Here is a 26,222-nt window from a genome sequence, read left to right on the forward strand (position 1 = left end):
ACTATGTATTAATGTATGGATTTTTCAAAGTATTTTTACCTAGCATTTATCCATCTGAAGACTTGGGACTTTTTTTCAACTCAAAAATATTTTCTTATAATTTCTTTGATTATTGCTCCCATTTAACCTACTCTGCCCTCTCACTGTAGAATTGTAATAATTCTAAGATTGGATCTTGGGTAGGTCTTCTGTGCAGCTTATCTTTTTTCTCATAATTTCCATTTCTTTGTCATATTTATCTTTGTCCTAGGAGAATTCTTCACCTTGAACTTCTAATATATTAATTTGGTTCTCAGTCATGTCTATTTCAACCTACTCTTTTCGTCCTTATTCAGGTTAATTTTTTTTTTTTTGCAATTAGGATTTTCAGTTTCTGACAGCTCTTTCTTATATTCTGTTTGCTCCTTTGTTTATATTGAAGCCTGATTGGTTTTATATATACAATAACCAGTTGAATATTACTGGAAATGTCAGTTAAAAGCTGATTGACCTTCCCTGGTGGCTCAGAGGTTAAAGTGTCTGCCTGCAATGCGGGAGACCTGGGTTCGATCCCTGGGTTGGGAAGATCCCCTGGAGAAGGAAATAGCAACCCACTCCAGTATTCTTACCTGGAGAATCCCATGGACAGAGGAGCCTGGTAGGCTACAGTCCACGGGGTTGCAAAGAGTCGGACACGACTGAGCGACTTCACTTTCACTTTCACTTTAGTTTGCTTATTTTGGTTCCCGTTTTGGACTGCTGACTTCCTCGTAGGACCAGTGAGTTTTTGTTTCTTGCTTATGTTTTTAATGAAGTTCTTGGGTAACCAGTACGTTGGCTGATATGGGCTACTCCAGTAGTTATGTGAGTCACTGTTTGATTTTCTTCAGCAGGCTTCCCCATCTTAAACCAAGGCAGATAGTCAAGAAATTCCAACATTAAGCTTTGTTCTTGGTGTAGGGAGAGGCAGAAATATGCCAGAAAACAGATTTCACTCTTAAGCATTCAGTGGCTAGGAGCTAACTAGAGCTAACTTCCCCAGCCTCTGCCTTTGACCAAAGAGACTGTGAGGACCTTGGGTAGCTAAGCTCCAGTTTACCCAGCATACTGTCCGCAGTAAGTTAAGCCTGGAAACTAAGGCTGCATTGGCGAGATTCTTGACACACTACTACAGTGCTGGTGAGGATGTGAGGAGGAGGACAGTTTTTTTATATCACTGGTAGGACTAAAAATTTATACCATTCTTCTGGAAAGTAATTTGGCAGAGTATAAAAAAAGCTTTTAAAATGTCCCTCCCGTTTGGTCTAGTTTTCATATTTCTAAAAGTCTATCTTAAAAAAATAGGGAAATGGACATGGATTTATATTCAGAGATCTTAACTAATATGAAACTTATAATGGAAAATTGGAAAGAATCTGAATGTCTTACAGAAGGGGCATGGTAAATCATGTCAGTTATGTAGCTGTATGATGGGATATTTTGCAGCCAACTTTTAAATGCCTAATAATATGAAGAAGTACTCATGATATAATGTTGAAGGAAAAGAATCTGGGTACAATATTTTATGTACTGTATGATCCCTCTTTGTTAAAAAAGAGAAAAATATCACTTGCAGTGATAAAAAGGCCAGAGGTAGTACAACACATTGTTATTAGTGATGGGATTCTAGGTGATTTGTTTTCTCTTTTAAAACTTGTCTGGGTTTTTCAGATTTTCTACAATAAGCCTGTGTGACTTTGACTGTTTTTTTTCCCTCCGATCATAAATGTTGTAAAAATGTGTCTCCACACTGTGCATGGCACAAAAAAAGACCCCAACTTTTCAGAATTTGTAGGCAAAAAAAAAATGGTTTATGTTAGGGTTCAACTTGCCAATTATCATAATGTGCAAATGGGTTTTGAATTCTCTGGCTTTCGCGTTGTATGGTGAGCACGGCTGCTGTTGCCAGCACCGGCATATGAGCTCCAGCACGGCCCATCTGCTGCTCAGGCTCGGCTTGGCTGACACAGATTTATTTCATTTCATTCTTTAATTTGGCAACATTTTCTCTTTTCTCATTATCATTGCTGGGATTCATTTTGTTTACCAGTTTGTTGTTTTCTTTTGTTCCCTGTCGTGAAGACGAAGAAGCCAACAATGGGAATTCTGTCTTCTCAAAATGCAGTCTTTGTCCTTGGGGATCTTGGGCATGTCTTGCTAAAGTGTGCTCTATTTCTGACACTTGCAAGCCATTTCAATTGTTTTGCTTAGTAGAAGGCTTTGTGGTGTATTTTTCAAAGAGCTCAACATTCCTTTCCTCCTCCCCCACTCCCACCCCGCCCCTGGGAAGCTTTGGAAATGGTTCCAAATAGAAATTATAAACATTAGCCTTGAGCTATGCTCTCTCCATCTGGTGTTTGGCACTTTTTTTTTTTAAACTGAGGATCATGTTGTTTGTTTAATCTTCATCACTACTGCAGAAGCTTGAGGTGTGAGACTTACACTCTGCCCCAAGCACCCTGAACTTGAGAAGGGATTTTCAGCTGACTTAGTTTGTATTTCATAGAGCTGGTGGACAGTCAGCTGGATCGCCAAGAATTTGCTCAAGTGAAACTTGAGAACTGTCAGTCCTCTTAGAGATTTCTTGAATGGATTTGTTGGGATAGGATGGCTGCTGCCTGAGAAGCCTCTTTGAACCAGACACTATTTATTTGGAAGAGACATTCTTTGTAAGACCTTTGTGCTACTTTTTTCTCTAGGTTATCCCGAAGAGACTTATCCAATTTATGACCTTTCAGATTGCATCAAGCATAGGCAAGAAACCATCCTGGTGGATTACCCTGACTCAAAAGAGCCCTCTGCTGAAGAAATGGCTGAAAGAATGGGAGTGCTAGAAGAGGAAGTATCAGACCGTGTGGGTTGGGCAATGCCTACTGAGCCCAGAGCTCAGGAAGATAATTCTGTTACCTCATGTGACCTAGAGCCAGAACCATGTTCCTGCTGGTCTCCTGAAGAAGAGGATCCCGCCGTCTTGGCAGAGAATGCTGGATTTGGTGCAAACAGTTACAGTGAGCCGGAGGAAACCACCAATGAAGTGTGGCCCTATGACTTGAGAGATGCAGGGTCAGGCATCAGTGCAGATAAAGCAGATCCAGGTGGCATGCTGAGGAAGCGGCATCCCCAGGGTTTAGAGTGAGAACAGTCGTTCTAGGACCATTACTGTAGTCCCAAGGTGACCTTTCTCTCCTCTGTGATTTCATCCTTGGCCCTGTGCCCTGTACTTCATTCTCCGTGTTTAAGTATCATAGCCAATCAGGCCACTACCATGGATATCATAAATCCTTCCTGGTGCTTGCACACCTGTCACCTTACAAAACATCATAGAAATTAGTATGAACACAAGACAGCCTCCCTCTTTCTCTTCCTCCTTTGCTCCACCAGAGATTTGATCCCCTGAGTAATTTTTGATCTATCATAATTACAGATGGGACCACTCAGGGCAGAGGTTTGACTCTCCGTGTTAGAAGTAACAGATGGTTTACCTGTGACGAACATCACATTACACATGATGAGGACTTAAGGTTGCAAGAGTGAAGATTTGAGTCCAAGGTGCCTTATTCTTTGGGCCTTGAGCAGGTTAGTGATCTGCTGGGTTCAAGAAGGAGAACGTTTTGTTTGTGGGAATGGTAGGGCCAGAGCGGGGACTCTTGCCTGAGCTGAAGCCACTTACAGCGAGGGCCTCTTGAGGAGCCTGTTACAGTGACGGCCTTTTGCAGAGCCCCGAGGCTGCCTCAAACCTCCGCTTTTCTCCAGCATAGAAGACTCCCATTGACCTGAGAATGAGCCTAGAGGCTTGCTGGTAATAGTGGTAGTAGTGTTAGTCACTCAGTTGTGTCTGACTCTCTGGGACCCCATGGACTACAGCCTGCCAGGCTCCTCTGTCCATAGAATTCTCCAGGCAAGAATACTGGAGTGGGTGGCCATATCCTTCTACAGGGACAGGCTTGCCAGGAAACAGTTTTTCTCTAATAATGCCTGGATCTCTAGCTTCCTTTATCCTTGTTCTGCTTAACAGAACTGCCCAATGTAGAAGCACCTTCATACCTCTGGTCTTCCGTGGCCAGAGGAAGCTTGAGATAGAGACTTTAGTCCTTGCCCTGTGGAGCCAAGATTTGAAGCTCCAGGAAAGGCTGCTGAAGGGTGGAGGTCCTGCCATGAGATGCTCACAAGGCCAAGGAGTGGCTGATGGAGAGTAAACCCATGTACTGACAGGCAGTCCTTGCTTAAATGCTGTTTCTGAATGTGTGTCCTCTAGGGAATTTGTTCTTACAACAAATTAAAACAGAAACGAGGAGGATTGAACTTGTAGACCACGTGCTGTCCTTGGTCTAAGGACCTTGGACCCAAGCCATTGGGTCCCTATATTGCAGGGACCCAATACAGCAGTGCCTGGGAACAGACCATGTGTTCCGTATTTGGATATCTGAGTCTATTGAGAAAGTTGGGTAAAGTGGGAGGTAGGGTAGGACAGGGAGGACTGTGACCAAACCCAGAGTCTAATTTCTGAGCTGCCATTGGTCATGTGTCTCCTTGAGGTAAGATGTATTCTGTATAGTAAGGATGAGTGAATTCAGTTTACAGGTAAGACCTGAGAGTTTCAAGAGGACACATTCCCGAGGACCACGAAATGTGGAAGACTTGAAAACTAAGAAATCATATAAAGGTGGACTTGGCTTTTAGAGTTCCACTATACCTGGAATGAGTCAGAGACCAAGAAAATAATTTAATCACTGTTAGATCACATATAAGCATATACACTACTGTCACAGGATCATATTAAGATGATGTGTCAGCTACAGCTATGCATTTCTTGTTAATGACTACAGAGAAAAGGCAATGAAGACTGAGTCCATAGAAAGCATACTGTATCTATCTCTGTGTAGAACATTAGATTCACTTGTAAAGAAAGGAGTTTAAAATGTACTGAGAACAATCTAGATGTAATATAATGCTGAAGGTAAAAAATAATGTAGGTGCTCTTTCCTGTTTCGATAAATTATTTGCCATGTTCTTTCTCTTCATCACAGTGAGGGGCTGATTTATGAGGAGAGTTCTGGGACTCTGGTTCAAGTTTCTTTTTTGCCTTAGGATATGATTCCCTTATTAGAGGTGGATATTTGTTTCCTTCTGCTTATTCTCTCATTTATTCATCTTGTAGACCACTGCTTAATTCCTGCCTTTGAGGAAAAAACAGTTGAATATGAGAGCCTTATCCAGTTTATTTTTTAAAATGAACTGTAAACTGTAAAAGGGCTCAAGATGGTGAGTTCTGCAGGCAGAGAAATGTTGGTCACAGTTCCATCCTTGTCTATTCTAGTTGTAGAATCTGGCCAGCTCCTTAACCCTGAGAACTTTGGCTTTCTCATCGCTAAAGGTGGGGAGTCAGAGCCCAGGTCTTACAGGGTATGAGGACTAAATCCACAGTTACAGAGATTAAGTGAAATCATCAGTGCTTATAAAACAGCATTGGTCCTATCTCATATAGGATAACCACTCAGCAAGCGTAGCTACTTTATTGTGCAAGATTTTGTGCTATAATTGAGATATGGACCCAAATCCATATGAGCACAAAGGAAGAAAAGGTCACTTTTGCTAAAGTACTTCCAAGAAACTCTACAGAGGAGATGGATCTTGAGGGATGCTATGAACTTCTCCAGAAGTGCAAAGAAGAGAAAGGATACAGTTGGCAGAAAGAGTGGTGGTAGAGCAGTGAGGTGTGAAAGTAAATGGATGTTCAGGTATTTTGATATTTGAGGCTGGTATGTAAGGTGTCACATAACCAACTCTTTATTTGGAATGTTCATCTCTGGGCGAAATTGGCTTGTAGAAACAGTTCCTGCCCCAAGTACTGAGACCTCATGATGATTCTTGCTGCCCTCATTCTTGGTGGGCTTATGTAACAGGAAAATATTTATGTATTTATATTTTAAAAAATTTACTTTTCAGTTGTTTCAGATTAGGCAGTCCTTTTTGGATTTTTCAGAATTACGTTGTTCTTCAGGGATGAGATTATATTTATATATACAGCCCAGGATGACCAAAGTCATGGGCCTGGTTTTTGTCATCTCTTTTCTCGTGGTCTTCATTTCTCCAGAACTGATCTGGGCTGAGAACTTTATCAGTCCCCTGGCACTAGGTCTGCAGTGACTTTTGGGCACCATGGTAGAGCAGAGTCATACCTCTGGGGTCAGGTAGTTGGCCTAGGAAATAACTGCATCATGTGGGGCCATGCTTAGTAACTCAGGTGGGTGATCTGGCCTGGAGATGCCCTTCCCTGGTCAGGCCAGGAGCACAAGCAGGGCATCTCCCTAGCTCCAGGACCAGTGCTGTGGGAGCTCGGGAGCCAGGGACAGAGCTGCAGTGAGGAGTGGAGGCCCGTGCGGCCTCTGGAAGAGATGCCTGTGAGCACCCCATGCACCTTCCATGGCCTGGGTTATCCAACGACTTACAGTCCAAACTGGGACACTTTAGGAAAAGGGAGCTTTAATAATAATTACACCAGGATAATAGCTATCAACCAGGACTCTCCATGGACCCTGTCCAGAGCTGTTGAAGAGATCATCTTTAACCTGATCACTAAACTACAAAATCCTCTTTCCTTTTTATCATAGTAGTGTCCTGCATATGCTATTTCCCAGAGGCAAAGCCATGGAGAGAGGCCACAGTCCAGGTAGGTTCTTGATCTGGGGTAATAAACCAACACTACTCATCACCACATTAAATTCCCTCAACCCAGACTATATTCCAGAGGAAAATTGAACATGTCAGCTACCCAGAAATGAGAAAAACAAAGTATCACAGACTTTGCGTTGATGATTTTCATACAAATCTTTCTAAAATGTACCTAATGTTAGGTTTTTCCTTTCCCATTTTCTTAAACAAATTAAATAGGCCAAATTTCTCCTTTTCCTTAGATTACTCCTTAACTTCTCTAAGTACCAGTTCCCTCAGTTTTGAATTGGGAAGCTCTCCCCTTGCAGAGCTGTTGGGATGAAATGAGATGCTATGTATAGGATCTGTCCAGGGTGTAGCCTGTCCTGGGTGCTCAGACCAGTGCCATCAACAGCATAGCACTCACCAAGTTCCTGTGCTGCTGGGCTGTTGGACTTGACACTCCAAGGCTATCCTGATTGCCAGGAATGCCCCAGAGCCCAGGTCCTGCAGTCACTGGGTGACTTCAGTTTTGGTCCTCCCCACCTAGGACCAGACCTGTAGCTGTCAGGCATAACTGCAGCCTCCCTTCCTCTTGACTTCAGATCTGCCACAGGCTGAAAAGAAAATTCCCAAGCGTGTAGTGTGTCCAGGTTCTGTTTAAACAGGTCAGACTGCTCTGCATATGGCTAGAGGAACCCAGCGTCTGGGTCTTCATGTTATTTCTACCACTTTGGCCTTCCCCACCTTTTTCCAGTTCCACAGCCCTGTTTTGTTCCTTGGGACCAGGCCCACAGGGTTTACTAGGAAGCAGCAGCCCGCTCTTCCGGCCGGCACAGCTGAGCCTGCAAAGGATGAGCTAGTTTAGTACCTCCTGTCTTTACCCTTCTTCCAGCCCTTCCCAGCCTCTGCATGTGGGGTTCTGACCATCTTTAAACTTGAGGAGCACAGCCAGAGGAAAGACAGTTTGCTCCCACAGGTGACTGTTTCCAAACCAGCTATGATCCCCTTGTTACCACCACCCTCCTGCCCTTCCCTGAGCTCTTAGGGCAGAAGGAATGAATGTTGTAGAAAAAAACTTCTAGGTAAGAAACATGTTTTTTCTTTCATGGGGGGAAAAAAGTGCACAGCAGTGTTGAAACAGTTCAAGTTTAATTTGTTGATATATGGTCTGTACTTAGACAAACATTAAGTTCTACAACATACATAATGTCAACATGGGAAAATACCAACTTTGTCATTGCACATACCAATAAATAAATACATTTGCTCCAGAATACCAAAGAGTTTATTCAAAAGATCACTTAATAAAAGCACAGTTTTGCAAGTTTGTCTAAAACTCGATAATTTTGAACAAAAATAAAATGTCTGACCACTCCAAAATAGGAAAAGACAGTCTTGTGCAAACAGACATACACATTCTAGGCATTATGCAAACTGGCTAAATGTATGCTCTCAGCAAGAGAAGTGTCACCATTCTAAGTCCCCTTTGTCACCAAATGCAGGACTAAAGAGGCCAGAGTTGGGCTTCCCTTTCTAAGTCACTCTGTTACTCTCTAGGAAACTCTGGATCTCAGCCTAATTTCCAGCTCTGCCTGGATCTTGAGAGGGAAGCAGGGAGGGACAAGAGAACAGAAGAGGAAAGAGGTGTGACATCTTTCTCAGGAAAGAAAAAAGGCACAGTGATGAGCCAGAAAGTGATGAGCAAGGACCAACTTTCATTCACCCCGAATCCTACCGCAAGCTATGACAGTCTAATCTTATTCTGTGAGAAAACAGATCTAGAAAAATCACATGGTTTGCTCAAAATCACTTGATTACTAAGTGCAGTAGTGCTTTCTGTAAGACCAACTTGCTTCTCAGCCTGGTTGGAAAATTCAAAAACCAAACCTGTCCCATAACTTCTGTTGGACTTTTCCCCCCATATCCTGCGATGAAAAAAAATTGCAAAACTAGAGGCATGGAAGGACAGATGACCAATAAACTCAAAAACAAGAGCCCATAGTTTGGCCTGTTCTGGGGGCCGCTCCAGTTACACAGGCCAGGGCCCAGGGCAGTGTAGGGTCCCGGCGCTGGGCCCTGAGTGCCAAGGAGTCAGGCCCCCCTCAGTGCTGGGCATCAGAGCAAGCAGCCTCCTTCAGCTCTCTGGAAACATGTGCTCTGAGCGCCCCCTGGCATCCTGAGGTCACAGGGCTATCTCAGCTGGGGTGAGGAACTGTAGAGAAGGGAAGGCCAGTATTCCCACAGGAAGGGAAAGCCAGGGACCCCACCCTGGAGACGGAATTTGTGCTTGCGTTAACAGAGCCGTGGACCCACCCCCCTCACTTGCTGTAAGGAAAGCACAGGCATCTTAGTTTGAAATCATCACTGTGGCTTGTTAAGTTCAGAACTACCTCTGAATATATGGTAAATTCATTTTGAGGTAAATGCCCCACTATTTCTAGAGCAAAAAAAAGACATCTGCTTCTACAGTTTTGTTCCTTCTTGTCACTGCAGGAGGCGGGCCCCAAAGGTTCTCTTCTAGCCTGTGACGATAACACTCCCTGGCTTCTAACACCTGTCCTCAGCATGGGTCTGGACCTCACATGCTCGTTCTGAATTAGTGTCATGATTTTTAAGGCACATTCAACTACAATAAGTTCAAATTCATCCAAAACACGCGTGCAACACACCAATTTCTCCAGGTAATGCAGAGTGGAAACTGAAGAACTACACTTTTTTGGATAGTGTCTTCCCAAGCAGAACCTCTGGAGAAGGAGTTGGTACTTTCCCAGGTACGCTTTCTGATCAAAGGGCATGAAATGAATGAACAAAATCCACAGGTGATCATAGCTACATCCTCATTCCTTTCCTATTCATCCACAGAAATATGATCATAATAGGAAACCTTAATTGATTGTTCACCGATTGCCCTTGGCCCCAAATACACACAAAGAGACAGACACAGAGCACCTTAGAGCCATAAGGAAAGAAAAGCCAGGACTGGAGAAGAGTTAGGGATGTGAACCTTACTGCTCTGCAGAACTGTGTGGGGCAAGAGATGGGGTGTGGCCCCAGGAGGAGCTGGCGGCAGGAGCAGTTACAGAGGAGCTGCCTAAGGCCCCAGCTACCCAACGCCCCTGGGGCATGCTTGTTCCATCACCAAGTTCCCTGCCCAACCAAGGATCACCTGGGTAGTGGATACGAAGGGCAAGGACTCTTACTGTGGGGGAGAGACTGAGCCCAAGTGGTCTCCAGGGGTCCCAGCAGCTTTAGGAGTCTGGGCCCATGGCTAAGGAAAACCAGCATCACCCAGAATGGGGTCTTAAAAAAGACCTTGCCAGGCTGGGTCTCCAGCAGGTGATGAGTGCTCTTGCCTGTCACTCAGTACCTAAAAGAGGGTTTTGTCATTGAATCACCCTCTGCCACTGCCAGGCTGGAACTCTCAGGCCACACTCCTGATCCTAATGAAACACTCATCAACCCATCCTCTGTGTACTAGAGGAGTGAGCAGGAGACACATTTTCCATTGTATGTCTGATGAATTCTCCACTCTGCCACCAGGATCCTCCCTCTCTCAAAGATCCCGGATCAACCTTTCTACCTTAAAATCACTGACCCAGAGAAACAGCTTGACTAGACATTTGAGGTCATCTAGCTTCTGTCATTCCAAATGTCAGTAGGTCTCTCTTCTCAAAGTCAAGACAGGAAGAGCCAAATTGGGACTATGGAAAGGAGGACAGCACAACAGTATTTCCCTGGGAAGTGGACCTGCTCCAGGACAGAAAATTCCAGCACCCTCAAGAAGGTCCCAAGTCAGAGTGGTCTAGATACCAGATGATGTTACCAGAGACGGAAGCCCCCGGTGTGGCCAGGTCCCTGCTAGGACAGGAGGGCTCGCTTTAAGCACTCAACAGGTGAAAACCTGGATTCCCAGGAAATGAGAACAGCCTAGTTCCACTGAAGTCAAAACAGCTGCACCACCTCACTCGGGGCCTTGCTAACATGTTTAAAGTATGACTTTAAAAAAACCCAACTTCTGTGTAGTCTTTCCAAGGACATCCATCTACTCTGAAGTGAGGAACAATTCTCGCTTGTTTCCCACTGATTTCTGATCTCCATCTGGGCCGGCAGCCTCTGTCAGGGCGAATGACACACATGCACGCGTTCCCAAGTCTGCAGCGTGGATGGTGCCATCCGAGGGGGAGGGCGGCAGGGGGAGAGGTCAGGCCACTCACAACCACCTGGATAGAAAACTGGGCAGCAGCCTTGCTAAAGCCTGCCCTCAGGGTGGGGGGAGCCAGACAGGCCAGTCCTGGTCAGATGGACATGCAAAATCCAGACAGCTTTCAGCAGGGAACTGCCCGGTTTCCCACTGAAAAGGTCTCAACTTCACCACCTCTTGACATTTCTAAGTCTGGAATCAGGTGCGTGAGAATGCACACTGCACCCCAGGAAGGCCAGAGAGAGTTTTTTTGGGGGGATGGTGGGAACAAGGAAATGAAGGGAACTGAAATCCAAATTCTTAACCAGCCAGGTGACCCCAGGCAAGTCCATCTTCTAGGTGATCTCTAAGGGTCGGTCCTGCCACGTCTGATCCCTTGTGGTTCTAACATGCCTCCCGCTCTCCTCACCCTTTCCCATTCCCAGCTCACAACTACACACACGCCCTCAGTGGCCACAGCCTAGGCTGGCTGCAGGGAGCTGTAGCCAGGCAGGAGCCCCAGGCACACCTACCTGTGTGCAGTCTGGGGCTCATCCTGGGGTTCCCTGGGTCAGCCGGCAGGGCTGCTGGACAGCCCTGGCCCACGTGCCACCTGTATGCTCAGCCTGTACGGATCCTACAGGCCCTACCTGCTAAGACATTTGGCCTTGGGGGCCGGCCTCCTGCTGCCTTTGCGCACACTAAGAAATCCTAGAGAAATCAAATGAGCCCCAACCCCAGGCCGCCAGCCAATTCCCGTAGCCACAGCGGGGCTCTGCAACCCTGACAGGGTCCTGCCCCTCACCTTTCCACCCCAATTCCTCCCAGGCCTGGCGGAGGCCAGCTGATGCTCGAAGACTTTCTTCAGTTAAGGGCCAGGCTCAGCTACCCAAGCCTGTGCTATGTAAAGCTGATGTGCCCCAACACTCACACGCACTCTCTCACACACACACACTCACCGAGCCCCACACTGCTGGGGCCCCATGGTCATCTGACTCCGGGCTGAGTGGACGCTAGGCCGCGGCAGCCCTGCCTTGTGCTTCCTCTCCCCCCCCACCTCTTCCCACCTCCCCGGCTGAAGAGGCTGCTCCGCTTGGCAAACACGACTGCAGCAGGATACTAACCCGAGAGTGGGGGCACGGGAAGGATTTGCGTTGGTCCCCGCATGCCCCCCACTCCTCTGCCTCAGCAGCAAAGGCAGAGGAGCCAGTTCCCAGATGGCTGAGCCCGGGGGCCCACCGAGCCAAAGGTTCACCTGGCAGGGGGCCTATGTACAGGGGGTCGGTGGGGCTGCTCCACAGGCAGGCAGGCGGGCAGCTCCACTCCAGGCTGGGCAACCCCAGAGGGCACGAGGCAGCCGCTACTCGCAGGCCAGCTTGCTGTCGAAGCTGGACAGGGCAATGGCAAAGGCCTGCAGCGCGCACAACGGGTAGTTGTAATCCATGGTGAACACGTCCTCTGCTACGCGGCCAAACTGCATCACGATGTAGTCCGCTGGAGCCAGGCAGAAGTGTGGACAGAGAGAAGGGCAGATCAGGGATGCGGAAGGACAGACAAGACACCCAGTCATGAGAGGAAGGAGAGAAGGCCAGAAGCAGAGATGCCAGGAGAATCCCAGAGGAGGTAAAGCACAGACCAAATGGGAGAAGTAGTAGGAGATATGGAACAGGTGACAAGACGCAGACACACACCAGGAGATGGGGAAGAAGAGAGGAAGTCCATTCAAAGGGGGGTCCCGCGCCTGAGACTCTGCCGTGAGCACAGAATCTAGGGTCAGGGCTCCAGAGGAGGTTCTTCCAGGGCCTCCCAGTCATTAAGGTTAGAAAGTCCTTTACTAACGGAATAACCCATGTCCTTAAACTCTGACCTCTACAGGCAGGGCTGAGTGGGCTAAATCCCAAGCTAAGGGCCCCGGTGTCACGCAGACGTCATGGGTCAGGGCAGAAACACTCACGGTCATTGCCGTGGATGATCTGGAAGTTCTTCACCGAGGCCTGAGTGACGCGCCCATGGAAGTTGAGTACATAGGACTGCGTGTCATCATTCCAGACGGGCGTCTTGTTTTGCAGCTCGATGATACTCTCAGTGTTTTTGTTCTGCCAGCGCGCTAGCAGCGTCTCATGCTCCTGGGAGGACAGCCTCAGCTGAGCCAGGCCCGGGCCTCGGCCCCATGACCGCCCCAGAGAATGATCTGCCCCAGGGTGGGGGTCCTTAGATCTCCCTAAGACCCCCAGGGCTTCTCACGTTGTCTATACACACACACACACACACACCCGCTGGAGCTGTGCCCTCAGAAGCGCGTGAAGGGGCTGGGAGAACAGGGAAAGCGGGTGGGGTGGGTGGAGACTCACGTTGCGGGGCCGGATAGAGACTCTCTCATGAACCATGGTCATTCCCGGGACAATCACACTCATCTTCCGCGGCCCCTTAAAACCTAGGACGTTTGTCTCCTGAGAAAGAGAAAGAGAAGCTCGCTCAATACTGGCCATCTGAAGACTCTACCTACCTGCTGGACAGACTGGAGGACGGGATAAAGATAAGCTAGTCAATCACCACTCGAAGGTACAGGAGGCATCTGTAAGCTCACCATGTCCAGAATCGACTCCTTAATCTCCACTCTGCCCAAACAAGCTGCGCTTACCATCTTCCTTGCTCCAGTAAATGACATCTCCATTCTTCCATCTGCTCAAACTACCTGGAGTCGTAACTTAACTCCCCCCACCCTCACATACCACTTCTAACCCATCAGCAAATGCTGTCAGCCCTTCCTTCAGGTTATACTCAGAATTCAACCACTTTTCAACCACCACCATCTCTCAGCAAGAGCAAGGACCAGCCTTCAGCTGGACTCTTCACTTCCTCAGCCCCCGCCCCACCTCCTTGTCATCGGTTCTCCACACAGTGCTGAGCAGTCCTGGTGAGTCAGGTCGTTCTTCTCAGTTCACTCAGAGTAAAAGATGACGGTCTTACCTCACCCTGCAAGGCCTCATGAAATATGGCCCCGTCACCCGCTCTCTTCACCACCTACTCTCCGCTACACTCACTGCCCTCCTTCTGCTCCCCTGACATGCCAGCGTTTTTGCTCACCATATTCTCAACACCTGCACGGTTGGCGCTCATTTCCTTCTGGCCTTTATCCAAGCACCACCTCAGTGAGGCCCTCCCTGCCATCCTTCCTAAAAGAATATTCATGGCCCTCTTCCTCTTCTGGCGTGCTGCAGTTCATGGAGTCGCAAAGAGTCGGACACAACTGAACGACTGAACTGAACTGAGCTCTCTTCCTGCTTTATTTTATCCTTCTTCAGTTCAGTCGCTCAGTCGTGTCTGACTCTTTGCAACCCCAAGGACTGCAGCACGCCAGGCCTCCCTGTCCATTACCAACTCCCAGAGCCTACTCAAACTCATGTCTATTGCGTCAGTGATGCCATCCAACCATCTCATCCTCTGTCATCCCCTTCTCCTCCTGCCTTCAATCTTTCCCAGCATCAGGGTCTTTTCAAATGAGTTGGTTCTTCGCATGAGGTGGCCAAAGTATTGGAGTTTCAGCTTCAGCATCAGTCCTTCCAATGAATACTCAGGACTGATTTCCTTTAGGATTGACTGGTTGGATCTCCTTGCAGTCTAAGGGACTCTCAAGAGTCTTCTCCAACACCACAGTTCAAAAGCATCAATTCTTCAGCATTCAGCTTTCTTTATGGTCCAACTCTCATATCCATACATGACTACTGGAAAAACCATAGCTTTGACTAGACGGACCTTTGTTGGTAAAGTAATGTCTCTACTTTTTAATATGCTGTCTAGGTTGGTCATAGCTTTTCTTCCAAGGAGCAGGTGTCTTTTAATTTCATGGCTGCAGTCACCATCTGCAATGATTTTGGAGCCCCAAAAATAGTCTCTCACTGTTTCCATTGTCTCCCCACCTATTTGCCATGAAGTGATGGGACCAGATGCCATGATCTTAGTTTTCTGAATGTCACATAGCTATTTTATAGCTTACCTCCCCCACTCAGCGTTCAAGCCCCAGAAGGGTGTATCTTTGTTCACTACTGTCTCTCAGTGCCTCAAATGGCACTTGGGGCTAAGTACCACCTGAAGAGATTCAGACTGCCTCCCCAGAGCTGACCAGCAGGTGGCACCATTGGATCATACGAAACAGCTATGAAGTCCCAAGTTAATGGTACCAGTCCCTCATTTTGAAATTAGATGGAGAAGTTCCTTGTGTTTATATCCCAGTTCGGTATCTATAAGCTGTGTGACACTGGCAAGTGACCCAACCTCTGATATTCAGTTTCCTCATCTATATAGTAAAGATCGCCTCAAGCTCTTAGGTTGAATATTCAGTGAGATGATTATGCGAAGGGCCTTACAGTCCATTTAGGACCTGAATACTGGAGGGTTGGACCTGAATACTGGAGGGTTGCGCCAACATGAACCCAGGCCTCCTGCCTCCTCCTTCCCAGGAGGCATCCAGGCTGGGCTGCAGAGAGGCAGCCCTAATTCCCAGAACTTGCCAGGCAGGTGGTCAGCTGTGTTCTGTCCCAGGCAGGGGCCACCCCACGGCACCTCTTTGTCTGCCCATAAAAGTAGATGGAATAGGCCACAGACAGGCAGCAAGTCCTGAGTGTCATGTCTAACTGGAAGCCCAGAGACCCAGGGCCCACGACTCACGTAGCAGACAGCAGCCAGCTCCTGACGCAAGGTTCCACTTTCCAAAGTAGAGGCTGATGCTTTCTGAGGGTTGACTCCATTATCATAAACGGTGAACTTGGTGCCCATGAGGTTGGACCTGAAGGACAGACACAATCAGTGTAGGGTCGTGCACCCTCTGTCCCTGGGCAGGGAGTTAGCTCAGAGGCTGTCCTACGGAGGAAAGACTGGAAGGGACCTCCATGACCTTTGTGGGCAGAGAGCAGCTCAGAGGCTGTCTTACATGGTGCCTACAAAGCATTCTGGGCTGGGCCAGGAGCGGACCTGGGGGTACACTGTTCACAGAATCATCTCAGAAGGCGCTTCGTGGACAGAGGGCCTCGACTTGCTCCAAGTTTAATCAAAGGGCATCTCAGCTGAGTTCAGGTAAATTGGAGTGCTACAGAAACTCTCCCTGGAGGAACTGGAGTGGCTCCCCTCGTGGTAGGTGAGCTACCAGAGGGGCACCTGGCAAGACTGCAGAGGGGACTCGGCACCCCATGGAGGGTGGAGATGATCCGCTCTGTCCCGTTCAGCCTGGGAGTTATGGTCCAGCCCCAACTCCAGCTCTAAGCTTGACTTATGCTCCTGAATCTGCCACACTTCTCAGCACACCCTCCCTCACCTGAGGCCTAGCTCAGAGCCTTGGCCCCAACCCAAGGTTGCTTCCTCTTCCCTCAAGGGCCCATTCCTGCCCCTTGGCACTGACCATGAGACCAAGGCGGCTCTTCCAGGGTGGCCTACATCATCCCTGACATCCTGGGGTTTGATTTGTCCGCCTAGGGGGCCTGTACTCCCTCTGCCTGGGAGTAGCTTAGGGTAGGATGAGTGAGGCTTATCTTCCAATCTGGCTCCAGGCTAGCACAGATCTGAGCCTGCGGTTGATCTGATGGACAGAGAGGACCCTGGGAGAGGATCTGACGCTTGACCTTCAGGGGCAGGAGCTGCCCTCTACAGAGCCTGCCCCTGCCTGCCCCACCCCTGCTGGCCTCCTGAGGGCATGCTGGTACCGCAGTTTTCCGATGTAGCTGTCCCCTCCTCTAGACAGGTCAGTAGGGTCCACGGAGATGAGGTAATTGGAAGTTTTACTCTTCTTTCTCTTCCTTCCCGCCAGGAGGAACACCTTGGGGAGTGGAGCAAAGTCAAGCATGTTCCAGGCCCAGCCTCTAGTCCACATGCAATCCCAGGACCACTCACACACCCTCACTCACACAAGTGATCCCCCTCGCTTCAGCTCTTGAACATACACGTGTGCACACGTATGCACCGATAGGGCACACAGGCTTCTGTCTCTTTGGGGGAACTGGCAGGTCAGTGTTCGAGCTGAGGCTTCCAGTCCCACTCCAGCCCCCAGGACCTTAAGCCCACAGGGTCAAACTGTGCATTCAAGCCAACCTCACCTTCTTCCCATCCTCGCGGTCCAGGTGCAGGAAGTAGGTGGGGTACATGCCCCGGTCCATGCCCTTCTTGTCCCGTGTGATGCGGCACTTGATGGTGATCCCCTGGGGGGCCGGCCTCAGGGCAAACTCTTCGAGATCCTGGACCTCAACATCCACTGATGGCTCGGGGGCTGTGGGGCTGGGGGCCGAGGCTGCCTCCTACCCAGGAGAGAGGAGGAGCCTGAGCTCCAGGCAGGGACCCCGAGCTGCTGAAGTTGGTGGTCTGGAATCCAAAGCTGCCCCCGTGTGGTGGTGGTGGAGGGAGACAGGGCTTGCACCCTGTGATGTGGGCACAGAGATCCTGGCCCTGGGCCAGCAGCTGGCTTCCTAGCCCTTCCTTCAGCTCAGCACCCCAGGGTGGGGATGGAGGGAACAGGCAGGCTCTCAGAAGCCATGCTGTCCAACCAGCTCCCTTGCCCTCCAGAATGACTGAAGACTGGGAGGACAGAAGAGCCCCGGGGGAAGCAGCTCTTGACAGGCACGCCAACTCTGCATCACTTCACTTTGTTCCCCTCCCACCCGGGCGAGACTGCCGTCGGCCTTCCTACTGAGCAGAGCTCCTCACTCACCCTGGTGGACTTCCTGCTTGTGGCAGAGCTGGGGCGGGTGTTGCTGTTGAGCTGGGAGGAGCTAGAGCTGTTCTCGTCCTCATCCTCCTCTTCCTCTTCGAAGCTCATGCTGCTGGAGATGCCTGGGCCAGGCAGAGGAGTGGGAGGGAACAAGCGGTCACACAGGCACACCCAGACAGTCACCCGTTCACTGGCTCCAAATCACCCATACACACCACACACACAGAGTGGCACGTACACACACGCATCCACACACTCCCACGCACACATTCAGATGCACATTAGGACATTCTCCAGTGCATACGTGAGCTGGGGCTGGTCACTGTCCCCGGGTGCAGCCCCCCTCCCAGCCTCAGCTGTCAGACCCTCACTGTCTGGCAGCCAGGGTGCCCTGTCTCCTGGGTAGCAAGGCCTGAACTGAGCTGGCCCTGCCTGGGAGCCTCCGTCTCTGGCCTCAAGTCTACTGGAGGCCTTGGCTGGCCAAGTCTATAAAATCTCGAGAAAAGTCCCAACTCCTCACTCAGCCTGATGCTCGGGGCGCACCAAGTCTCTCCCAAGAAAGTGAAAGTCGCTCAGTCGTGTCCAATTCTTTGTGACCCCAAGGCTCCCCTGTCCGTGGGGATTCTCCAGGTAAGAATACTGGAGTGAGTAGCCAGTCCCTCCTCCAGGAGATCTTTCTGACCCAGGAAACGAACCAGGGTCTCCTGTATTGCAGGTGGATTCTTTATCAACTGAGCTACCATCCTCTCCAAAACCTGCCACGTCTATATGCCTTCACATCTTCACCCCAGCCTCAGCAGCCTTCCTCCAGGAGGCTGTCCCTTGTGCGACGTCTCAGGACGTGTGCACTGCGGGCTGTCCCTCCGCCACCTCCCTAGGGCAGAGCTCACTCTCTGGGCGGCAGGTCTCCTGGGAGGGTCTGCCTTGCCTCTCGGCCTCCTGGCCCTGCTCCCTCTAGCTCAGTGGGGACATTTCGTAAGAAATAACTTTCTCAAATGGACCAAAGGGAAAGGAAACCTGTCCCCAAACCTGGGCCTCCTTGCAGGCAGGAGACGGGGATGGGGACCCAGGGCTGGGCTGTGGGCTGTCTGGGTTCCTTTAGCCACACTTCTCTCCCTCAATGCAGCCTTCTCAGGGGTCCCTGCCCAAGTTGCTCACTGGTCTCCAAGTGTGCCCCCTGCCAGGGCCTGGGAGGGGCTGAAACAGACACAGGACGGCCATGCTCCCTGAGAAAGGTGCATCTGAGAACCTGGGGCTGAGCTTTGGGGGGTGTCTCTGGACCCCCACGGGGCTCACCCTTCCTCTGCATCGTGGCACGGATGTCCTGCCCGCCGGGCTGTGCGCCGCCACCTGCGGCCGTCTCCCCCACGTCCCGGGCCTGGTCGGACTGGCCCACAGTCAGGATCTGCACAGGGCCTCGGGCCTCAGACTTGTCTTCAGCCGATGCTGCTGACCCGCCGGAGCCTGCAGGCCATGGACACTCCTGAGTCCCATCCAGGGGTGCGGAGGGGGCGGGGCAGCCTGGATCCCCAGGTGTCCAGGAAGAGGGTGAGGGAAGAACAGGCGCACCTCTGAAAACTTTATTTGCAAAACCGATTTTTTAAAAAAATGAATGACTGCTCTCAGCCTCTTAACAGTGGGTGAGCTAGGAAGGGGCACGGGCTCCATTTCTTCTGCTGTTCCCCCACATCTGTGGCCGAGGTGGGGACTGAAATGCCTCTTGTCCCTAGGCAGCCGGCAGCCAGCTCCAACTACACGGTGAGCAGGACAGGAGGGAGAACGAGGCTGGGTCCGACAGCGAGGCCACCACTCAGCTCGGACATGGCCAGCTCTGTACCGCCAGTGCCAGCCTTCTCTCTCCCTCACACACGCACACAGACTCACACACATCAGTGAAACACACAGGGCCCCTGGAAAAAGACAGGTCGGCATACATTCGCCTTCCCAAATGGAGGGGCTCCCACCTCCCCCATCAACCTTCCTGCCCAAGTTGCCACAGCTTCGGGACCAGAAACGAGGCCTGGCCCACATCTGGGCTTGGCCTAAAATGCCACGGTCAGCTCCACAGACCCAACACACCACTGTCCGACCATGACGCGGAAGCCTGGAAGCCACTCCCAGGAACAAGAGTTGAGGAGATAGGGTGGCCAGCAGAGACAGGACTCAGGGCAGGGCCACTGTAACTGGCCTTGGTCTCCAGGGATCTTTTCTGGAGAGGCAGGAACAGAGGGAACAGACTGGTCTGTGGGCCAAGAGGGTGGAAATGGGACTGGAGAAGTGAGGAAGCCCACAAGACCACCGAGCACTGCCCAAGGGGGAGACAGGCCGCCCGGGAGACACTGAGGCCCCCAGGGAGTGTCCTGATCAGGGTGAAGGGTGCTCGGGCGGACGGGGAGTGGCTTCCTGGGCCACAGCTGAGCTGGACTTCACGTCCTGGGGCAGCAGGAGAGTCCTGCCCATGCCCACGGGCCAGCCCGGTCCCATGTGAGTGGGAGGAGGCCTGTGAGCCAGCTGGGGGTTCCTGAGTGCCAGTCGGGGCTCTCCCCGAGGCCTCTCACCCAGCCCCTCACCCCCAAGTCTGGAGGACAAGACTCCTGCCAGCCCCATGGTGGGGGCCGGGCATCCCGAAGAAAGGGCAGTGACAGCAAGCCAACCTTTGTGCTTCCCCTTCTTCTCCTTCCTAGAGGCCCCGCCCTGGACCCCTGCCGCAGCGGCCGCCTTGGTTCTCTTGGCTGAGGCTGGTGCTGTGGGGTGAGCAGCTCCCAGGGGCACACTGGCAAGCGAGTCGGCCTCTTGAACTAGCCGGAGAGAGAGAGAGAAAGAAATGCATGCAAGGTGAGACCAGAGCTCCAGCACAACACACCCAGCTCCCCCACCAGGGCCTTTGTACCATCATCCCTCCAGGCAGAGGTGCGCAGGGCAGGCCAGGCTGGAAGGAGGTGGCACCCCCCAACCCAACAGGGTGATAAAGTCAACAGCCTGGTCTGCACCGTGACCACCCCAGAAGGAGAGCAGTCGGGGAGGCGGAGGGAGTGTGTCTGCGAGAACGGGGGTCACCAACGATGGTGGGTGAAGACAGAAAAGGCTGCAATGTCCAGAAGAGACCAGAGTGAGGGCGAGCACCCCAGGGACTACACTGTTCTCCTGGGACAAGCCCTTGAAGCAGGAGAATAAATGGATCCCAAGAGCTGCCTGCCAAGTGGAAGGTCTCAGAAGGGCCACCGCTGGATATCTCCACCCTCTCCAGGCATCAGAAGCCCAATCTGTCAAGGCCCTTGAGTGGTTTCTCACTGGTCTTAAGATGATGACCAACGTCCTCCTGCAAGCCCGGCCTTCCCCTTGCCTAACTGTGTCCTTGTCACCTCCTGGGTATCCCAGGTCCCAGGCAGGCCCCGGATTCCCTCCTGCCTGCCATGGGCCTGCTCTCGCTGTCTCACTGCCTGGACTGCCCTCGCAACACAGCCCCCACTCCCACTAACATCCATCATCCTGCGAGGTCCAGCTCCTCCTCGGGGAAACCCTGCTCTGGCCACTACTCTGCCATCCACTCGCCGAGCTTGGCTTCCTTCCGCAACCCACACCTATGACAGTCTGTTTCATCCTCTCTCCCCTCCTAGATCTTAAGGGCCATGAGAGAACAGAGACTGCATCAGTTTGTGCTCACTCTGGACCCCCAGCCTCTAATCCAAACAGGCTCTCAATAAATATTAACATGAATGAACACAGCCAGTGGGTCAAAAACTCCACTGGGATAAAATACTGGCTCTGATTTATCTCATCTTCTGGAGTTCCCTAGTTGCTCAGATGGTAAAGAATCTGCCTGTAATGCAGGCGACCTGGGTTCAATCCCTGGGTCGAGAAGGTCCTCTAGAAAAAGGGAATGGCAACCCACTCCAGTATTCTTGCTTGGAGAATCCCATGGACAGAGGAGCCTAGCGGGCTACAGTCTATGGGGTCGCAAAGAGTCAGACAGGACTGGGCAACTAAAAGTGCAAGTAACACTTGCACTTTCTGACATCTTTCTCTGGGAATGAGCCCTGTGTATTTAACACCAACAGCCAGCAGAGGGCAGGGCAGAGGCAGCGAGGCTGCAGGGGGCGTGGCTCCTGGAAACCCGAATCCCACACAGGCCAGCAGGGTGAGCAGCCTCCTGGAGCTGGGGAAGCCTGGGCCAGAGAAGCTGCCCTCAGCCTGCCTGGTCCGGAGGCTGGGCAGGGGACAGCATTCTGCTGGCTGGACCTTGCAACAAACCATAGCTGCTCCAACCTTCAAAGCCCTGAGACAGAACTTTCCTCACTTTACAGGGAAGGAAACAGACCTAGAGAGGGTAAGTGACTCGCTCATAGTGACAAGTGAGCAGGTGACCCGCACGACCAGAAGCTCTGTCTCTGACTTTGGCCATGCACCCCAGAGCTGCTGCCGTCTTTCTGCAGGCCTGGCCCGGCCCAGCACACAGTCGGTGCTCAAGAAACCCCTGCCAAAGTAACTGCACAGATGTGACCTGCCAGACTCTCCTCTCAACGCCTCAAGATGTTGGCTCTGGCACAAACTGGCAGGGCCTGAAGTCCCCAGAGCAGGCTCCCCTGCCACGGGCAGCCTCAGATGGCCAGGTGCCAGGCTTGGCAGAGCTGGGGCAGTGATGCCGGGCTCCAGTAGATACAGACTGAACTCCACCAAACCCAGAATGTCGGGGGCCTTCTCTGCAAGACACTGCGGCAGCACCCATGGACAAAGAGTGAGGGGAAGGCTGCCAGGTAAGGCTGGAGCCGGGGGCCAGTGCCAGGCGGAGCAGCTGGGGCTGCCTCCCAGACTGTCCCCTTCTCTAAAGGGCCTCTCAGGTGGAGCAGACACATCAGCTGCGGCCCAGGTGCTGAACTGAAGCATACACGGGGGCATTACTGTGAAGGAGCCTCAAGGCAAGGCAACTACAAGTCATCTGAAGTGCCTGGAGGCCACACATCCTGAGGAAGCTGAGAAGGAGGGGAGCACGTCGCTTCCTTCCAACTGCAAAGCCAGAGGCCTGCAACCTTCTTAAAGTCACTTTTCAATGGAGGCGCTGCCGTGATCACTGGCCACCAGCAGGGGGCAGTGGGGACTGAGTCTCAGTCCTTTCAGGCTCAGAGAGGCCCACCCGCTGCCCAGCCTGGGGTCCTCAGCAGGAAGGAGGGTCCTGAGCACTGGGGTGAAATCGAGGTGTCCCCGCCCCCAGGAAGAGCCACAGAGAATTCCCTTCCCAGGGGACTCCGCTGAGAACCAGTGTGTACACAGCTAGGAGCTGGAGGCTGCTGGTCACCACGGGTCCGTGCAGGGACCCACAGGCCAGAAGTTGGGCACAATGAGGGTTTGGGGAACCCAGGGAGGGGAGGCGACAGGTGTCTGTCTATCTGTGACAAGAGGCATGGGTGGGCAGCATGTGAGATAGAGTCCTCTCGAGAGACAAAAGCTGGCGAGGAGCAGACTGTTCTGCTCCTGGGAGCTGCCTCCTGCTTTCAGGGAAATGTCTCAGATCAGAAACCTGGGCTTTTGAAGTCCCAGGCCCACAAAGCTTTACCCCAGGCTCCAGATCCCAGCCTCCCTCCGCCTGTCCCAGCCCTCCGCCCACCTGGGCACCCCTCACAGGACGGGCCCTCGCCTGTCCAGGTCAGCAGGAAGTCCCCAAGGGCCCCGTGAGCAGCCCCGGGGTGGGGTGTACCTTGGTAGCTGGTGCTGCCGCTGAGGTAGGACTCCACCAGGGGGGCCTGCTCCTCCGACTGCCGGGCCCGCCGGCTCCGGGGCCGCCCGTCGGCATTGGCCTGCACCATCAGGGGCTCCTGGCGCTTCTTTTTCTGCTTCTGCTCCAGCAGGGCCCGCTACAGAGGCAGTGGACACACACAGGGGTTGGCGGGCCCTGAGCGGGCTGACCGCCTCCCCAAGGGAAGGTGCCCAGATGGGGACTTGGTAGGGAGGCCCTTCTGGCTCCGTGTGGTTCCAGAGGTCACAGTGGGGTCCATAGCCCACTCTGACCTCGCATCCTTGTGCCCCAGGACTTGGGGTCCAAGGGGAGCAGGCAAGTGTCAGTCCAGGTAGCTGCCTGACAGGGTCACAGCACAATGACCTGAGCTGCCTCCCGACAGGAGCCCTAGATGCCAGGGTGGTGCTAATGCCAAGCTGGTGAAGGAGAGAGCTCACCACTTCTCTCCTGGGAGGGCCCCCTCTCTCCACCACACAGGATCACCCAGGAAGGAGGACGGCTCCCCCAACCCCTGCCCTTGGAGACCCCGTCCAGACTCCGGCCTGGATGGCGCGCGCTGACCGCCCTCCCACCCGGCTCCAGCCTCACTCACCTGCCGGTCAAGCTTCTGCTGCCGCAGGTTGCTGCCCTCATCATCTAAGACACTGCAGGGGGAGAGAGGGGCACTCAGGGCCGGCCCACGAGGACCACCCAGAGCCCTCTCCCGGCACGTCTGGGTTCTTTAAGCCCCTCCCGTCATGGCTGCTGGGCATGAGACGGGGAAGAAGGGTCAAGCTATATTCTGGGAACCGCCTAGAGACATAAAGACACGAGCCGTCTTTCTGCCACTTCAGGGACTTACCTCCTGTTGGGATCCCTGCTGCCCAAGGACTTCCCAGTCTACCCTGCCCAGGTAAACTGAGGAGGAAACTTTCCCATTGGGCCCATTAGGGCCTGGCCTGACTGAGATCCAGCGGCATCAGTCACAAGCCGGGCCCAAGGCGGGGCTTCAGACCCAAGGGCCTGCCCCTCCGGCTCCACGCCTCCATCTTTCCATCCTTCTGGTGGAAGCTGGGTCTTCTGGGGCAGACTCTCGCCATCCATTCAAGGCCAACTCCTGGCTCTCCAGGTGGTAAAGTGGATATGCTGACACTGCCCAGCCCCCCGCCCCACGTAAAGAGAACCCCTCATTTTGGAGAGTGAAATGGAAACATCAACCAGTCCCTTGGGGCACAGTGAGGGCTGGGTGCAGATGTCTGCAGGGTGGACACAGCTCATCGAGGCACAGCCCAGCAACCAGCTGCTGGGTCCTTCCCTGGCCACCTACATGGTGCAAGCAGCTGCAGGGCCTCAAATCCTTGAATCCCTAACTAATAAGGTCGTGGGACCGGCAGCCTCATCTCACATAGACAGGCCCTGCCTTCAAGTAAGGCAGGGCATAAAGAGGGAGCGCCAACCACTTAAGTTTTCTTTTTAGACTAAGACACAAGTATGAGACCTAGACCCAAGCCTATAAAGCCAAGGTCAGGCCAGATGCATGGTGTGGGGCTGGAGCCTGAGGATATGAGCTCTGGGAACCCCCAGGCTGCCCTGGCCCCCTTATTCTGGAGCCTGCCCTGAACCAGACCTTATGTGGGTGCCTCCACAGGTATGTCCAAGTGTGCCGGGTTTGTGTGTGAGGCGGTAGGAGGATCTCATGTGTGTGTGCACACTGGAAGATGTCCAAATGTGTGGACCCATGTCAACATGTGTAAGCACATACCTGGATATGCATGCATGCAGACACCGTGTCAGAGGTGGGTGTCCTGAATGTAGCTGAACACAGTCGCATGTAAGGAGGTCACATCACCCTGAAGGCAAGGTGAGGCGATCCACCTCCTCCTGACAGCAGCAGCCCTTCCCAGCTGGAGCAATCATTGACCTGAAATGTCCTTTCAGCTCAGCACACTGTTTGTGCTACAGGGGGCCTGGCCAGGGGGTGGCAGGGAGTCCACGGATGGCCGATGGCCCACCACCCAGCCCTCTGGCTTCACCACCTCCCTGGCCACGACCTGTGAAGACTGCCTATTTTGACCTAGCAGCTGTCCTACCTACTTGACATCTGGGAAGGACTTGCCCGATGCCCATGGACTGTTCTACACACAAGAAGAGCCCGATTGTGATCTGGGGCCCTGCACAAAACAGCCTCATTCACCAAACCCTCAGTGGCCAGGGCACAGGAGAACACACTACTCAGACATGCTTCTAGTCAAGGCCTCAGTCCACCTAAAAGAGCCCACCTGCCTAAGAGCACGCAGCTGCACATGGGCCTCCCCAAGGGCAATGCCAGGCCCAGAGGACAGGGAATAGCTCTGAAAAATCCCAGGGGCTGGGACAGCGAGGGTCCCGTCACAGGAGGCCGCACACGGGACAGGCGGGGCAGAAGGTGAGCAGGATGCCTGGGAGGCCGGCCAGGTCCAGAGGCTCTAACTCTCCTCCTGTCTCTCTGCCTCCAGCCAATGGCCTGACGAGAGCACACAGCCTCAAAGGGTCAGGGTGTCAACACCACTGTCCTCGTGGCCACGGTGCCCAGCCTGGCTCTGTGCGCCTGGCCGAGAGGGGCAGCGGGGCCTGAATGCCAGCTGTGCCCCGCTCGCCACGCTCTGCGCCTTGGCACGCGTGGGGCAGTCTGCATCTCAGGCATGTCTGCCACCTCTGCAAGGCCGTGCTGCCTCCCCTTCCTGCCAGCAGGAGAGGCTGTTTCCTGGCTCACTGGGATGACGCGAGCCAGTCATCTAGGTCATCCCTGGCCCTGGGCTTGGCTGAGCAGGACACAGTTGACGATTTCCATGGTGCTGACACCATGCAAGGAGCTGACACCTAACATGAAAGGGCAACATCCCGCTGAGAGGTAAGCTCACATCGGCAATGCCACCTCCAAACTGCGGGCTCAACTGACAAACGGTGGTTCCTGCCACCGTGGCCTC

The 26,222-nt window shown here is 52.4% G+C and overlaps 2 protein-coding genes across 7 annotated transcripts in view; one reads left to right on the forward strand and one right to left on the reverse strand.

Annotated features, from left to right (window-relative positions):
• The window catches only part of RIC3 (RIC3 acetylcholine receptor chaperone), a 63,548-nt gene extending 55,602 nt beyond the window's left edge, over positions 1-7,946 (forward strand). For 3 of the 4 annotated variants that reach the window (XM_043903947.1, XM_043903957.1, XM_043903975.1), the window contains one exon: positions 2,718-7,946. In XM_043903947.1, the coding sequence (XP_043759882.1) occupies positions 2,718-3,154 (437 nt within the window). In that variant the 3' untranslated portion in view covers positions 3,155-7,946. The remainder of the gene's footprint in view (positions 1-2,717) is intronic. The other variant, XM_043903964.1, reaches the window with a different exon arrangement.
• The window catches only part of TUB (TUB bipartite transcription factor), an 88,977-nt gene continuing 70,557 nt past the window's right edge, over positions 7,803-26,222 (reverse strand). For 2 of the 3 annotated variants that reach the window (XM_043903921.1, XM_043903931.1), the window contains exons 2-12: positions 23,870-23,921; positions 23,239-23,395; positions 20,201-20,344; positions 18,843-19,010; positions 17,547-17,668; positions 16,939-17,136; positions 16,549-16,661; positions 15,521-15,638; positions 13,204-13,302; positions 12,807-12,978; positions 7,803-12,346 (exon numbers count right to left, since the gene is read on the reverse strand). In XM_043903921.1, the coding sequence (XP_043759856.1) occupies positions 12,213-12,346; positions 12,807-12,978; positions 13,204-13,302; positions 15,521-15,638; positions 16,549-16,661; positions 16,939-17,136; positions 17,547-17,668; positions 18,843-19,010; positions 20,201-20,344; positions 23,239-23,395; positions 23,870-23,921 (1,477 nt within the window). In that variant the 3' untranslated portion in view covers positions 7,803-12,212. Of the gene's footprint in view, positions 12,347-12,806; positions 12,979-13,203; positions 13,303-15,520; positions 15,639-16,548; positions 16,662-16,938; positions 17,137-17,546; positions 17,669-18,842; positions 19,068-20,200; positions 20,345-23,238; positions 23,396-23,869; positions 23,922-26,222 lie in introns of all 3 variants that reach the window. The other variant, XM_043903912.1, reaches the window with a different exon arrangement.

The sequence above is a fragment of the Cervus elaphus genome, chromosome 1 (assembly GCF_910594005.1).
Source record: "Cervus elaphus chromosome 1, mCerEla1.1, whole genome shotgun sequence".
NCBI classification, from domain to species: domain Eukaryota; kingdom Metazoa; phylum Chordata; class Mammalia; order Artiodactyla; family Cervidae; genus Cervus; species Cervus elaphus.